The sequence below is a fragment of the Pagrus major genome, chromosome 23 (genome assembly GCF_040436345.1).
Source record: "Pagrus major chromosome 23, Pma_NU_1.0".
Classification (NCBI taxonomy): domain Eukaryota; kingdom Metazoa; phylum Chordata; class Actinopteri; order Spariformes; family Sparidae; genus Pagrus; species Pagrus major.
This window is the reverse complement of record NC_133237.1, coordinates 11646604-11661025: the sequence shown is the minus strand read 5'-3', so window position 1 is coordinate 11661025 and position 14422 is coordinate 11646604. Positions and strand designations below refer to the sequence as shown.

The following is a 14422-nucleotide window of genomic DNA, read 5'->3' as shown; positions in this document are numbered from 1 at the left end:
TTATTTGAAAGAGATTCAGCAAATAAATACTGGGATCTAATCGCCATGGAAACGAGTGCGACTGCTGTAACCACACCCCTTCCCTGACGTCATCGCGTCGGGCGGTGTACTTCCTGGTTACCTTGCGCTGCACTGCATGTTGTGGTAGGACTATTGATTGATTTGTTGTAGGGTATGGTACATTTTCTTCTTCGGCGAGACTGGATCGGCCGGCTTCGTCTAGCGCTCACTCTCTTCGGACTTCCGTATACCGTCTGCACCCCCGGAGTTAGGTACGTTATAGAACATTACGTTAAATATAAGGATTGAACTGGAAGCTACATTAAAGGACACTTTCGGTTTTAAACTAACACTGTAATCGAAAGTGGACATAGTTATAGGCTGTAGCAGAGCCAGGCGATATGACTGAAGTCAATATATAGACATAACCATTAGCTAACTGTTGATATCAATGTACAGTATATTAACGTGGCTTACGAGCAGAATATAGTCAAACTGCATTTAGAAATACAGTTTGAAATACAGTTTGACTATTAGACATTACATTTCATATTGATATGATATTAAATAGAACTATTTAATATCATATCAATATGAAATGTAATGTCAAACAAAATTCAACAAATAATCATTCAGAATTAAAGTGAACCAGTATTAATTCAGTCAACAGATGTGTATTGCAGTATAACAGCATGCATGTGTTTTAGTGACAAGCAGTCAAGAGTCTGCTTTCCTCCTGAATATGTGTTGTCAGTGAGTGACAGAAGATGCTGTTATCACTTCATTTGCTGGAGAACCAGGAGGTCAAGGAGTCCAAGCTGCTGCAGGGAAAGCAGAGCAACGCTAATTTACTGGATTTCCATGTCTCACATTTCCTCTCCTGCAGGCCTGCCGCCGTCTGCTCTGCGTCCCATCTCTTCAGTCAAACCATCAGATCCATCAGTACCAGTTGCTGTAACCTTTACTTGATGATGCCATCCTCAACGGGGCCTCATGTCAAGTCCAGATGCCCTCAGTATCCAGGGTCCAAAATCAAACGCTTTGCCGTGCCTGATGACAAGGTGGACTGGAGTCAGAACTGGCCGCAGTATAGTCCGGTCAGCTACACAGACCAAGCAGTGTTAAAGAAGCCAGTGTGGGCGGATCCTGAAATTGGGTGAGCAACACTTGCCTGTTTTAAAGTGCATCAAGTCAATCAAAGTTGGCATGAGGCATTATTACTGTTAAACATGCTGCTGGAGTTTATTCATACCAGTTTTGATGACTTTTGCTTGTTTTGCAGCTCTTTCTCTCCAAAGTTCAACACTGTGGATGGTGGTGTGGACAGGACGAGCTTTGAGGGCCCCTACAAAGAGGATAAGGGAAAGCCACTGTAAGTTATTGGGCACTAAGAGAAATGGTTCCAACAAAATTTTCCCTGACATTGAGTTGGTTTAGCTCAAATGCTGGTCGTCCACATCTGCATTTAGTAATCTTAAAGCACTGAAGGCTAGAGAGCAGACCCCAAAAGACAGTGATATTAACAAGAGTGCTTAATGTGAGAGCAAACACTTTCCTAATGTTGCTCTCACATATAGCAGTAGCAACCCTTTCATATTACAAGTGTGGGGCGGCTGTAGCTCAGGAGGTAGAGCGGGTCGTCCAGTAATTGGAAGGTCGCTGGTTTGAATCCCCGGCTCCCCCAGCTGCATGCCGAAGTATCCTTGAGCAAGATATTGAACCCCAGATTGCTCCTGATGAGCAGTTTGCACCTTGCACCTCTGCCATCAGTGTGTAAATGGGTGAATGTGAGTGTGTTGTAAAGTGCTTTGAGTGGTCAGTAGACTGGAAATGCTATAGTCCATTTACCATTACAAGGAGTAATTTCATTAAATTTTAAAGCTACTACTTAATTAAGCTATAATACTAACTTACAGTAACATGAGTGCCCAAACCAGGGCCGTCAGCACAAATGTAAAGCCTGTAATTTGAAGTTTTACAATAGGCAAGATTAGTTTGTATATTAATTTTGATTTAGATTTTTTAATTTTGGCAAACAAATCTTCTCAGAACTGCTTCGAATTTACTTTCTACTCATTTAGAAATCCTCGTGGACGCACAGGAGTGATTGGTAGAGGTTTGCTCGGACGATGGGGACCCAATCACGCAGCAGATCCCATTGTCACCAGGTAGCTCTTTCTTTACTTTACATCCCAGTATTATCCAGATACTTGCTAACTGTAGTTCATTACTCAACTCATTTACATAAAGAATTAATCAATGAAAAGTTGTTTTTTTTATAAATCCATGATGTGTGGCACTGTCTGGCAGATGGAAAGTAGATGCCAAAGGAGCAAAGGTGAATCACTCTCTCACCAAGCGGCCTATCCTGCAGTTTGTGTCCATCAAGAGGAAAGACTGTGGGGAGTGGGCCATCCCTGGGGTTAGTGGCTTTTACATTTTTTTTCAATCATTATTGATGAGCACTGTTGTTCTTCTTTGTGTTTCTCTGCTACTTTGTGCCATTGTGCCTTGCTTTTCATTATGCCTACCATAGGCTCACAGCTATTCAATAATATTGATCGACAACAGCCAAAAAGAATCACAGACAGTGGTTTCAGGTATCTAAGATATTCCTGTGACTTGCTTGTTTTGTAGGGGATGGTAGATCCAGGGGAGCAGGTCTCTCTCACACTGCAGCGGGAGTTCTCGGAGGAGGCGTTGAACTCCTTGGCAGTCCCGACAGTAGAGAAAGCAAAAATTCAAGAGCGCATCACTAATCTTTTCAAATCACCAGGGTTTCAGGTCAGCAACTGTCATCCTCTCACTTGTTTACTGTCACGTTTTAGTCAGCAAATGCCTCTATGAGGAAAACTAAGGCTCTGTTTACACCTTGGACTAATATTTATCTTTGGTGATCCAATCAAATTTGACAGCTCTAAGTACATCAGTTCACAGCTGGAATTACAGTGTATAAGTGACCACTTGTGATTGGATCTCACTTCCCCTCTCTATATGCAAATAATCACATACATCATTTCTGTTTGCAAGACAAAGGGCTTTGTTGTTTCGAATGACGAGAGACAGCAGTGAACCTCCTGTGCCTATTCTGCCAAAAAATTAAAAGAAGAATAAGAGGACGTTTGCAAAGAAAAAACACTCGATAAACGTTAAATAAACTTTGTGAAACACTGTCTACAAAACATTCTTAACTAGTTGGGTTACACGTGGAGATTTTCTTTCTTTGTGTAAAAAAATAACCATTTGTTCCAGTGATGTAGGTATACAGTGTATTTGCATATAGAGCAGAGAAGTGAGATCCGATCACATGAAGTTACTCAAGACACATTTAATGCCAGGTGTGAATTGACACGTATAAAGCTGTCCACTTGTGAGCGGATCACGAAGGAGGGATGATACTACCAAATGTTAACAGGCTAAATGTGTCTTGGGTGCATTCACACCTGTTGCGGACCTGCTGTTCACTTATAATCAGATCAGCCGCGATGCATGTTAATGCCAGGTGTAAACGGGCCCAAACTCTCTTTTTTCTCCTTCAGGTTTTCAAAGGCTATGTGGATGATCCTAGAAACACTGACAATGCTTGGATGGAGACAGTTGCTGTCAACCTCCATGATGAATCAGGTATCAGTGATGTGGAATCATGTAATTTTTTCCCATTTTAAAACTGGCTACATTGTCTCTCTTTGGACAACAAATAGTATTTTTTTCTAGGGCCCTGACACGTCTTTGTTGTTACCACAGGCAACAGTGTGAGCGAGCTGCCGCTGCAAGCTGGAGATGATGCAGGACAAGTCCAGTGGGTTGATGTAGACTCGTCCTTCCCGCTCTACGCGAATCATTCCCAATTCCTGGAGCTGGTTGCCAAAGAGAGGAAAGCACACTGGTAACCAAGGACGAAAGACGATTCATAACAATGAAGGAAACATTGAGAGTGTTACTGCTCTCAGTGTGCTGCGGGTCCTTGTGCATTTAGGATGTATAACACCCAACCTCATGTAAATCTTCCCTCACTAATTTAAACATAATTATCAATAGTTATAAAAGTGAAAGCCTGAAGTGCATCTCATTAGTTTGACACTCATGTATGTCCACAATACAGTTTACAGGAACATTGTGACAAATGTAGCAAAACTTAGACAATTAATGAAACTAGCAGGTTGAAAGCTTGGCTGCAATTTTTGTTTCCCCACTTGGAAGAAACTTAACATGAGCCTGTAAAACGAAAGATGCTGCTGAGTGGTACCCCGCATTATTTCTGTTGGCATGAATTATGCAAATGTATTCACTGTTAACAAGGATCACATTAACACAGCGTGATCATGGAAGAACAAACACAATGAGCTGCAATGAACATAGCACGTACTACATTAACTTGAGTGTGATAAGGGGGGCAATCAAAATGAAACAAAGTGTAGACTCACTTTGATCTTTAAATATGAATGGACAATGAAGACGTGCTGGAGCTTCCCACACAGCCCAGCAGTGCGCCGAAGCTGAGCTCACACCGGCTGAAGCTAGAGAACAAACATGTTCTCGAGTGGTAACAGACGGTGGGAAGCAAAGGCCGTTTCACACTCAACAGCCGGGCTTTATGAAACACATCAGTACGTGTCATCTCACTGCTGGGCATAGTTTGTGATGAGGCAGGGATGGAGGATTAAATGGCTCGTATCTGTTAGGACTGATGATGCAAACACTAACACATGGACAGTTCTGTCAACAACAGACAAACAAGCTTAAATTAGTTTGAATAAGAGAAAGCTGCATGATTTTATGTTTCTTACTTTGAAATAACAAGAAGTCTTCTGGCTGAATTAACAGATTTCATAAGATGTGATATGAATATTCTGTATGCTGTGTCCACTGGGAACTACTGGGAAAGGGAGAAGACGGTTGCTGCTTTATCAAGTGGGAACCTCTTCCAAGAAAAACTTAATTGAATTAGGTCCACAATAGGTTTAGGAGGCACCACAAATCCTATAAGCCATTGCTCAGACCACAACATCTGTCTGCATGACATGATATTAAATTCTATAAAGGCATGATACCAGCAGATGTGTGTTAGGAGGTTCTACTGTTCAAACCTCACCGTAATACAGTCAGTACGTTATATAGCACAATCTAAAAAATCTTCACATCTATGCTGATTCACTGTACATTCAGCTCTGGTGGACTCCCAGTTCTGCCAGGCCACCTACCAGCTCCACTGGAGCATTTACAGCATGTGTTGTTGCAGGAAGGGTGAGTGTTTCCCATTCAGATTTCCCAAGTTCAAAATCCTCCGTTATTATGACCAGTGTTACATAAGGCTCTGCTGATTGGATGGTCTGTATATGCTATAATATGAAAATTAACCCAGAGTAGTCTACTGACTAAAAATTGCACTGAAAGTGTCTGAAACCAAAGTGTCTGATCTTATGTTTTTCTTGTTGGCTCACTTGAAATTGTAACTCATTGTGAATTTTTGACTTGATTTGTGCATTTTTCCTCAAAATATATGTGTGTCTTGAAAGCGATCACACTGTCTGTGGTGTTTTACATCTGTGTGTTTGTGTGAGCAGAGACATTTTGTTGGGTTGCATCACAGCCTCTGCCATCTGTGTATTAATGTTTGTGTGTGTGGATGGGTGAATGTGGCAAGTGTTGTAAAGTGCTCTGAGCACTATATAAATGCACGTCCAATGACCACTTCTTTATAATGGGTGGTCACATCTGTAATAATTGATGAAAGTCAGCATAATGTTTTTCTCAGTGGCGTCAAACCTGATAGATACACTCCTCTCATACAGTATTATTACTGCAGCTATACATATGTAAGGTCAATTCAGTAAGACGGGTGGTGGACAGTAGGTGGAAAAAGTATTTTAAAGCCGAGAACTACAAATTATACAATTATAATTGTATTTGCACAGGTAGAAATTGTGAGTTGTGTAACTGAGAGGTAAATGTGTTGGTCATTAAGACAAGGCCAAAAGAGGAGATGTCAAGGTGTCCTCACTTATTAATGGTTGTAAGCATTAATCTATCAGTACACTTTGTCAACTGTGTAAACTTATTTGTTTCCAAACTGAGAAACACTATTTCATTCTCACCCCTTCCTAAAAATGTTTACAGTTTCTCTTATAATTAGAATTTTCTTATCTGCCTCAGACATTTTTTTCCAGTAAGACATAGTGGCAAAAATGTTCATATTCTGCTTTTTAGCTTTATAAACTGTCCATCTATACAAAAAAATATTTAAAATATTTATTTATTAGCGCGTTATTTTCCCATTGAGTGTCTGGATCCGAAGAAAAATGGGTGTAATGTCCATGTGTGACACTCACGATTCAACGGTAGAACTACATTACCCAAAAGCCTGTGCGTCAAAAGCCGCCCTAGCTGACGACGTGGCCGAGGTGCTTCAACGGACCGGGGTGATTCAAACAAGGCAAACCGGCTTTGTTCAGTGCAAGTTCAGGGAGTCGTGAACTTCAGATGCTTTGACGAGTCTCTCCAGAAGTTTGATATCATCACTGTGCAACAATGTCTGGGAAAATCAAGAACCGAAGTGCCGCGAACGCAGAATCGATTACTGGCGGTGTGTCCTGCGATGAGCGCATCTTGCGGGACTGTCATCAACTGTACACGGATCCGGATAGCGGTGAGTTGGCTGACATATCATCTGCTGGACTCGAGCCTCGCCTGGGAATCGCTCCAGCATTCACTTAATTGATAAAACAGTTAAGCTAGCACGCTGTTTGCTGACTGAGGATCAGCTAGCTAACTTAATAAGTTACGTGACGTTAGCTCTGATGCAGGCAGCTAACCGTTAGCTAGCTGATGTTAATAGGCAAGGATTTAATTTGTAGTTTGGCTGACGTCGCACTAACCTGCGTTAATGCTAGTTAAATTAGCCACGCACAGTTGTAGCAGCATTGGCTTCAGTAAATAAGTCATTCTGAGTGAGGTACGTTTACAATTTTTGTGTAGCATTGCTCTGAATATACTGAGTTTTGGTACAGTTCAGGTCAGCTCACATGACATCGGTCAGCCAGGAGTGTCACTAAGATGTCCAGGTCCCTATAAAATGGTACATCATTTCTTAAAATGCCATATCACATCTTAAAATGCCATCAATGCTTTTCCAAAATAAATAAAAAAATACTGACTGTTCGACTTAGTCCAACAGGTGCAACCCCAGCACCGTGATGGCTCAGTTTGATGGATGCATCCACTAAAGCCAGTGCACCAGTTGTAAAAATGGCTATCAGTGATTGTTCAGACTGTCTTCTTGGTTTTGTTCAGGATTGATCTCAGTAGCTGAATCCGTTGGTCTGAAACTGCTGCCGCCCAGGAAAAAGATCACTGTGTTCCTGATGGGCAACCACTCTGCTGGGAAAAGCTCCTTCATCAACTGGTAAATATATTTTACATGTCCTAGAGGACTTCGCAGAGAGCATGTCCGTCCACCCAGAAATCAAACAATTCAACAACTAGGCAAACAAAGTGAAACAATAAAACAAAGAAAATAGAAATTGGCATCAGACAGACAAGACATACAAGAGGTACTGCGTCCTTGGCACAGTTTTGTATGTAATATATTGGAACGTTTAACTGATAAACGCAATCTATAATGCATGAGTGCTGCAAAGATTTTACTGTCCTCGTTCTGCATCAGTCTATTGATTTTGCTGAACATAGTTTAAATTGATCTTGTTTGGACAGTGGACAAAAGTATTCACTACTACATCACTAAAGTATTTTGTGATTGGTTCCTTTTTGTTATGCTTTGTTTTGTGTTTTGTCAGGTATGTGGAAGAGCACATCCAGCGCACTGGAGTGGCTATTGAGACCCAAGGCTTCAGCTTTGTTACAAGTGGGCGCAAGAGAGAATCTCTCACAGTGAGTGCAACAATGCGTTTATTGTTAAAACTTGTTAGTCATTCCTCATGATAACGACTTTTTATTGTGACTTAAAGTAGTTCCTCTCTAGTGCTTTCAATAAGATTCTAAAACCTGGTTCACAAACTTGACTGATCTTGTCTTTTTGTGTAGGGAAATGCCACCCTCCATCTATATCCACACTTCAAGCCTCTGCAGGAGTTCAAAGGTGAGATTTCAGCTCGGATCACAATCCTTCCCTGTTTTAGAGTCTCGCCACAATGATGCACTTTGTCTCTCCTCAGGCTGCCGCCTCACTGATCCATTCCCAAATTCCCAGCATCGCATTTTGCTTTGTTGTTGTTCGTCCATTTGACAGAACATTGAGTGTTGTTTGTCTGTAGCCGGCTGAGGATGCAGAAACAACACAGATCGATCAGTGTGGCAGCATCCTCACACATCTTGTCCTTTTGAAATCACTGATGCAGCCATGACCCCCACAATCACTAATACTGTGGAAAATAAACAGTGATGTTTATAACATGTTACTCAAACAATCATTCAGGTGCTGCCCAGTAGATTAACTTGTTTTAAAGTATACAGCCATGTGGCTTCAGTATAATGTCTCATCAGTATCAAACATCTATAGTTAGAGTATCAACATCTGCAGTCCTTCCTGTTTTTCACCACAGTTCTGGCCTTCTTGAATTGATTTCTAGGTGTTTCCGAGTACTTGGGTACAGAGATCTGCACGTCGAGACAGAAACGGTTCAGCCTGGTGACATTTGTGGATTCCCCGGGGTTGGTGGACGGTGATATGAAGTATCCCTTTGATGTGGATGAAGTTATCCTGTGGCTCGGTGGGTTGCCACTACTTGACCGTGTCTGTTTTGTGTTTTTTTTACTGTAGCTGTCAGTGGTCCCCTAAAGCTTTTGCGGGAGCAGGTGCTGTGACACCAAGTTATTTTTAAATGGCATGAAGTAGCTCTGTTGAGATTTCTTGAATCTATGATTTCTCAAGTTAATGTGGAATACTGACCCAGCATTTTGGATTTTAGTCTCGTCATGACTGGCACTAGTCATGATGAGACTAAAATCCATAATGCTGGGTCCTGTTTCTTATTGGCTTTTCTTATTAGCTAAACTGAGATAGGTCTCTAAAAATAGCTATAATAGAAATGGTCAGTAGCTGGGAAACAAAACTGAAAATGGAGCCACTCTTGAAACATTATGGAGAGTAGAGCTATTTTGGAAAACTAGAACTGAAACAACCTTTCTTTATAAACATTTTATTTCATTATCTGTCATCTTGACCAGACTGTTCTTTCACACATGCCACCGGTGAGCTTTTTGCTGGTCTCACCACTTTCTTTGTACTTAGTATTTGTCACTGTATGATGAAACTGTGACATGACACTAAATTCTGTGTAACCACAAGAAACAAATATAAAGAAATAAGATCTATTCCATGCAATTTAATACAATAAGAATATATTGCGCAATAGAAATTTTGTGGAAAATAATGGTTCCTCCCACTGTCACTCTCAGGTGATCTCTGTGACCTGATCCTGGTCTTCTTTGACCCCATGGGTCAGGCTCTCTGCAAGCGCACCCTCAACATTGTGGAAAGCCTGAATGAGAAACACGGGGACAGACTGCGTTTTTACCTGAGCAAGGCTGACGAGGCCGGGGGAGAGTCTGACAGACAGGTATGAACAGCAGCAGCTCAGTTTAAAAGTTTGCTTTGACAATGTCACCACTCTTCAGTGTTTGGGTTGTACAAAGCTGTTGTCAAGTGCTGATGCAGGTTTGGAAGTATGTACGAGTACAGAACACACAAGTCAATGGACAATCACTTTCATAAAACGTAGTCCTTTTTAACCGAACTACCAGACTTTCTCTACATGATACTTCACAGGAGGAAGTGACATCTGTACCTGCTCATTCTTCCTAATTTATTTCTTTGTCTTTCTGTGATTGGCTGTCTCAGAGAGTAATGATGCAGATCGTTCAGGAGCTCTGTAAGCGACCGGGACTCAACAAATGTGGTTTTGACATGCCCACCATCTACATTCCTAATCCAAATAAGGTACGGGTTGTACTCTCAGTGAGTTCTAGGTGATTGCCTACTTTTTCATTCCTTTGCCCCCTTAACCTTTTCATTACTTAGAATTTTATCTTCTGTCTGTGTTCCTCTTAGCCAAGTCGCTGCGTCAACCAGATTGAGGAGGTGTGTCGCACCATTGAAAAAACTATTAACCAAACAGTCCAGAATACGCTCAACTCCCTGGAGAAGGACTGTGAGCTCATCAGCGAGGCCATCACTGATACGCTCATAAATGACAGGTAACTCACAGAAACACTGTGCTACAGACTGCAAAAACTGCTGCTATATAGCTTACTTGCTAAAGACAGTTTCATTGATAGCTATTCATTTTAAGCAGATATTTCAGACTAGTGGGACACACAGTAGCCTTCAGAGAATAACCCTGACCTTTACTCTCACAGGCAGACCAGTTCTGGGAACCGACGAGCACGTTGTAAGAGCTGCTTCATGACTCTGCTGGGCTTCACCGTCCCCATGGCTCTGATGGCCTTACTGGTACTGGGCGCTCTGTCCAAGGAGCTGCTGGAGATGGCTCTGGGCCCCGAGGGCAGAGAGACACTCTCACTCTACATGGTGAGTATTAAAGTGACCGTTCACCGGTGTGTTGAAATTGTTGCTTAGGCAACTTATAAATAAGTCTAATTCAGCTTCTCTTTTTATGCACAGATTCCCGTAGTGAAAGTATTTGACTCGCTCTCTGTGGAGCAGAAGATGTACGGTGGTGTCGGGATGGTCCTTCTCTCCTTCCTCCTGCTCATCATTGCGCGTTTTGCCTTCAGGTACAAGAGTGAGAGCTCAGCACTTTCACAGCTTTTAGTCTGATTTGTTTTATTTAATGTCAACACTTAGTCTTAATTTCACCTTTTTTTAATTGTAGCTCTGACGCTTTAATTTTCCCTTGTGTAGTGAACTTAATCTATATTAATTGGCTGCATGTGATTTTTATTTTCTCACTCACATATTTTAACGTCAGCTTGTGTGTAAATAACAAATCTTATCAAGTTCTTTGAGGCGTTTCCGTTCAATTCTTTGCAGGACTAAACCAACTCTGTCGGGCAAACAGAAAAGGCAACTGCAGGAGAAGCTTGAGTACGTTCAGGAGGTGGTCAAGACCAAAAAGGTATTACAGCTGTATCGCTATACTTAATATGTATCTCAAGTTCTGAAATCTCCTCAAAAGCACTTCATAAATGCTCTATATTGCAACAATATTGTATGAATGACTGTTGATACTTGAGATTTATGACAGATAATGATCAGTAATATGGTTATAATGACTTGGTAAAGGCAAGTACTATAACAAGTTCAAATCAGCCATTAAAATGAGGATAAGACAACACTCGTGCCATATACTCATGTTGTTGTTGCTATTTATTATCTAAGGAACCCTGCACTTTGCACAGGCACATTTATTATATATTGCACACGTCCTGTACACACACACAGTTACTGTATATAGTATGTTTATCTTTATTCTAATAGATTTTTATTATATTTTCTATTCAAATTGTTATTTCATTCTTTCCAATATCTCTTTATTATTCTTGTGCTGCTACTTATTTCTCTGTACTGCTGTGTTACCTGCAAATTTCTACCAAGCGGGATCAATAAAGGAACATCTTATCTTATCTCATCTTATATAAAACGATATCCAAAATCTAAGACGATATGTAGCCTCATATATCACAATATTGATACAATATCGATATATTGCCCAGCCCTAGTACTGCCAATACAAAAGCAGTATTATTTGGGTGTGTTTTAACCGTCTTATTCTTTCCCTCTAGAAAAAGCTGTATGAAGAATACCTTCGCCAGAGTGTCAGCGATCATGATATGGACTTGTAAAGAAAGACGGAAATGTACACAAAGATTCAGCGTCCCCACACTGATGTAGGACCATATGAAATCAAAGTATTGCCACAGTTTCCAATCTGCCATCATGAGACTCTGACCACTCACTGCGGATGTAAAGATATAAGCACTTGGTACTCTCCTAGAAACTCATCCAAGATGTGGTACTTTGGTTACTGTGTAAAGTCGGTTTACCCGTTAGATGATGTTACCTCTGCAAGCATTCTTAAACCACACTACCTGCAGATAAGTAGAGTTAGTTAAATGGCAAATTAGCTTTTGTTACTGATCACTTATTTGTTGTTGTGAGCATTTATAAACATGTATTCTGTGCCTCTGCTCCACTCAAAGGATTTCAGGCTTATACCACTTTAAGATATTTAAGAATTTTCAAACTATTTATAATATTTCTTTATCAGAGAAACTGTATTTTGGTTAAACGGCTTAGAGCACTGTTTGACATGAGTCACTTTGTATGAGTTACTGTTTTTGAAGACTTTCACCAGCATTTTATACAGTACTTTTGAAGGGTTGCTATCATGAAGTCACAGTTTTGGTATTATATCAGGAATGTCTGTGGTATTAGCTTATATATAGAGTATTCAATTATCAGCACAACTCCTGTTATGGAAGTAAATGAAGATTGTGAGCCAGCAGTCGAACATTTTATCATGGACCAGTTCAACTTTTTGTATTTTCTTGTTCTACATTGTGACCATGTTTTTAATTACAACTGAATTAAATAAAAAAAAAAAACGATGTCCAGAATCGGAGGTGTTGAGGTTTTTTCTTGACTTTAAGCTTTGAACTTTAAACAAATCTTCACCTTTTTAAAATTGTGCATGAACTCTTGATTTCCCCTTCGAAAGGTAGTCAAGACACGATGCTCTGCTTGTGTTTTGAACGCCTGGGTGACTCCTTTTTTGAAAAATGATGTAACTAATACGACTGTCATGCATATTGCTTCTCCACATTTCTTCTCTGCTTCAGACATTTGTTCTTGCCACACCCTGTTTGCCTGTAAATAGACTAGGCAGAGGCATTGATGCATGAATTCCAAGATATCAGATTACTAAAAGAAGAGATGAAAATCGAAGAGAGGGATGGAAGAGTATGAGGGCTGGAAACACGTAAGGATTCTGCTGTAATCACAGATTGATAACCGAAGCTAAAAAAAAAACGTGTGCCTTCACCATTTCAAGTGGTTTCCACGGAGTCCAGTGGTCTTTAATGAAAACCAAACACAGGAAACCATGAACCTTGTGTAGTTATGCCTTTGTTACGCAGAGGAAGCAGGTGCAGAAGGAATGAACTGCAAAGCTGCTGCTAGCAGAATACAGTTTCCTCCTTTCAAGGGTAATATTTAGCTTGGATTTTGACATCTCTGATAATAATATCACTTTTTGTTTATTAATCAGTCTTGCTCTTATACTAGGAAGAGGGGAAATGAAGTACTTAGTATTTAGTTGATAATTTGGCATGACTGTATCATGCACATGCACTACATATTAACATAACCTTCGACCTTCTCTGTGCAGTGTGACAGAGGACATCATATCATATCAGCACACTGTATGAAAAGTGACCTGCCTGCCACAGAGGAGACATTATTCTGCGAGACGTGACAGCCAGAGCTGATAACACTCAACCAAAGCTCATTTTGCACTTTGCACTTGCAGACAGCACTGTGAGAAGGACACACTTCAATGAGCACGGTTCTGTGATGAGTTAAATTTGGTTGGATGGAGGAATTGGACACAGCAGCATCTTTCATGACACAAGAGGCCAAGTGACACTATTTATGACCAGCAGGTCCCTCGTCCTGTGCAGAACAAAAACATAAGCTGTGCAGAGACGATTACAGCCTGTTAAAAAATGTTGATCCGCATTACACCCTTCAAGATAAAGAAGCCATGACTGAATTTTCTGCTTACCTTCAGAATCTTGTGACCCAGCACGCTGACTGTACACTGACCCTTCACTTTAAATAACAAAAACTCAAGAATCAGCCAAACAGCAAAGGAGGCAATACATCAAGTGCAAGTGAATTTAGAAAAAGGAGATGTCATTTGCTGCCTTTATTTTGAAAATGATTTTTCCAGACTCCAGATAGGCAACAGGGTTGAGTACTTCCACAGCTTCAGGGTCGTGTAATAATATTTAAAGCTTTTTAAAAACAATTAAAATCTCCAAAATATGCTTAAATTACTCAGATCTGTTAAAATTAACACTTTATCTTCCCTAACAATACCAGTCCTCCTCCACCAGAGGGATCATTAGTTAGAGACAAGAAGGCTGCTTTTCAACACCTCCATATTAATTGAAAACATTTAATTAACTTAATTATGCACTAACTTTTTGTTATCCACTCAAAAATGACCACAGCTGTGCTGATCTGATGCAGTTTGCAGACTATCTTGGAGAGTTAAAGGACCAGTTTCAAAAATACTGTATCTAATCTGAATAGGAAGAGGAAAATCAGTCATTCCTGTATCTCAATGCAACGAAGAACATGTCCAATAAATACATATTATACATTATTTGGTGTCATTTCTGTGATAGGCAGCACATAGTGTTGCTCTCAGTGTGGTTCAGT

General features: G+C 40.5%; 2 protein-coding genes across 2 annotated transcripts; both read left to right on the top strand.

Moving 5' to 3' along the window:
- The first annotated feature begins 119 nt into the window (after window positions 1–119).
- On the top strand, window positions 120–5519 carry nudt9 (nudix (nucleoside diphosphate linked moiety X)-type motif 9). Its single transcript, XM_073494169.1, has 8 exons — window positions 120–272; window positions 887–1156; window positions 1283–1372; window positions 2082–2168; window positions 2311–2422; window positions 2638–2784; window positions 3540–3624; window positions 3745–5519. Exons 1-8 carry the CDS (start codon window positions 175–177, stop codon window positions 3888–3890), a joined length of 1035 nt encoding a protein of 344 aa, XP_073350270.1. The 5' UTR covers window positions 120–174; the 3' UTR covers window positions 3891–5519.
- Window positions 5520–6409: 890 nt separating this feature from the next.
- LOC141019642 (uncharacterized) lies at window positions 6410–12594 on the top strand. Its single transcript, XM_073494624.1, has 12 exons — window positions 6410–6646; window positions 7291–7402; window positions 7794–7887; window positions 8041–8095; window positions 8586–8726; window positions 9415–9575; window positions 9857–9955; window positions 10067–10212; window positions 10375–10546; window positions 10640–10752; window positions 11009–11093; window positions 11761–12594. Exons 1-12 carry the CDS (start codon window positions 6529–6531, stop codon window positions 11818–11820), a joined length of 1356 nt encoding a protein of 451 aa, XP_073350725.1. The 5' UTR covers window positions 6410–6528; the 3' UTR covers window positions 11821–12594.
- Window positions 12595–14422: the final 1828 nt, after the last annotated feature.

Bases quoted from the DNA above. Each gene is read 5' to 3' on its own strand.
- nudt9 (XM_073494169.1), top strand. From the start codon at position 175: ATGGTACATTTTCTTCTTCGGCGAGACTGGATCGGCCGGCTTCGTCTA. The intron at 1,373-2,081 runs GTAAGTTATTGG...CTACTCATTTAG, and splicing joins GAGGATAAGGGAAAGCCACT to AAATCCTCGTGGACGCACAG. The intron at 2,785-3,539 runs GTCAGCAACTGT...TTTCTCCTTCAG, and splicing joins TCAAATCACCAGGGTTTCAG to GTTTTCAAAGGCTATGTGGA.
- LOC141019642 (XM_073494624.1), top strand. From the start codon at position 6,529: ATGTCTGGGAAAATCAAGAACCGAAGTGCCGCGAACGCAGAATCGATT. The intron at 7,403-7,793 runs GTAAATATATTT...GTGTTTTGTCAG, and splicing joins AAAAGCTCCTTCATCAACTG to GTATGTGGAAGAGCACATCC. The intron at 9,576-9,856 runs GTATGAACAGCA...TGGCTGTCTCAG, and splicing joins GGGGAGAGTCTGACAGACAG to AGAGTAATGATGCAGATCGT.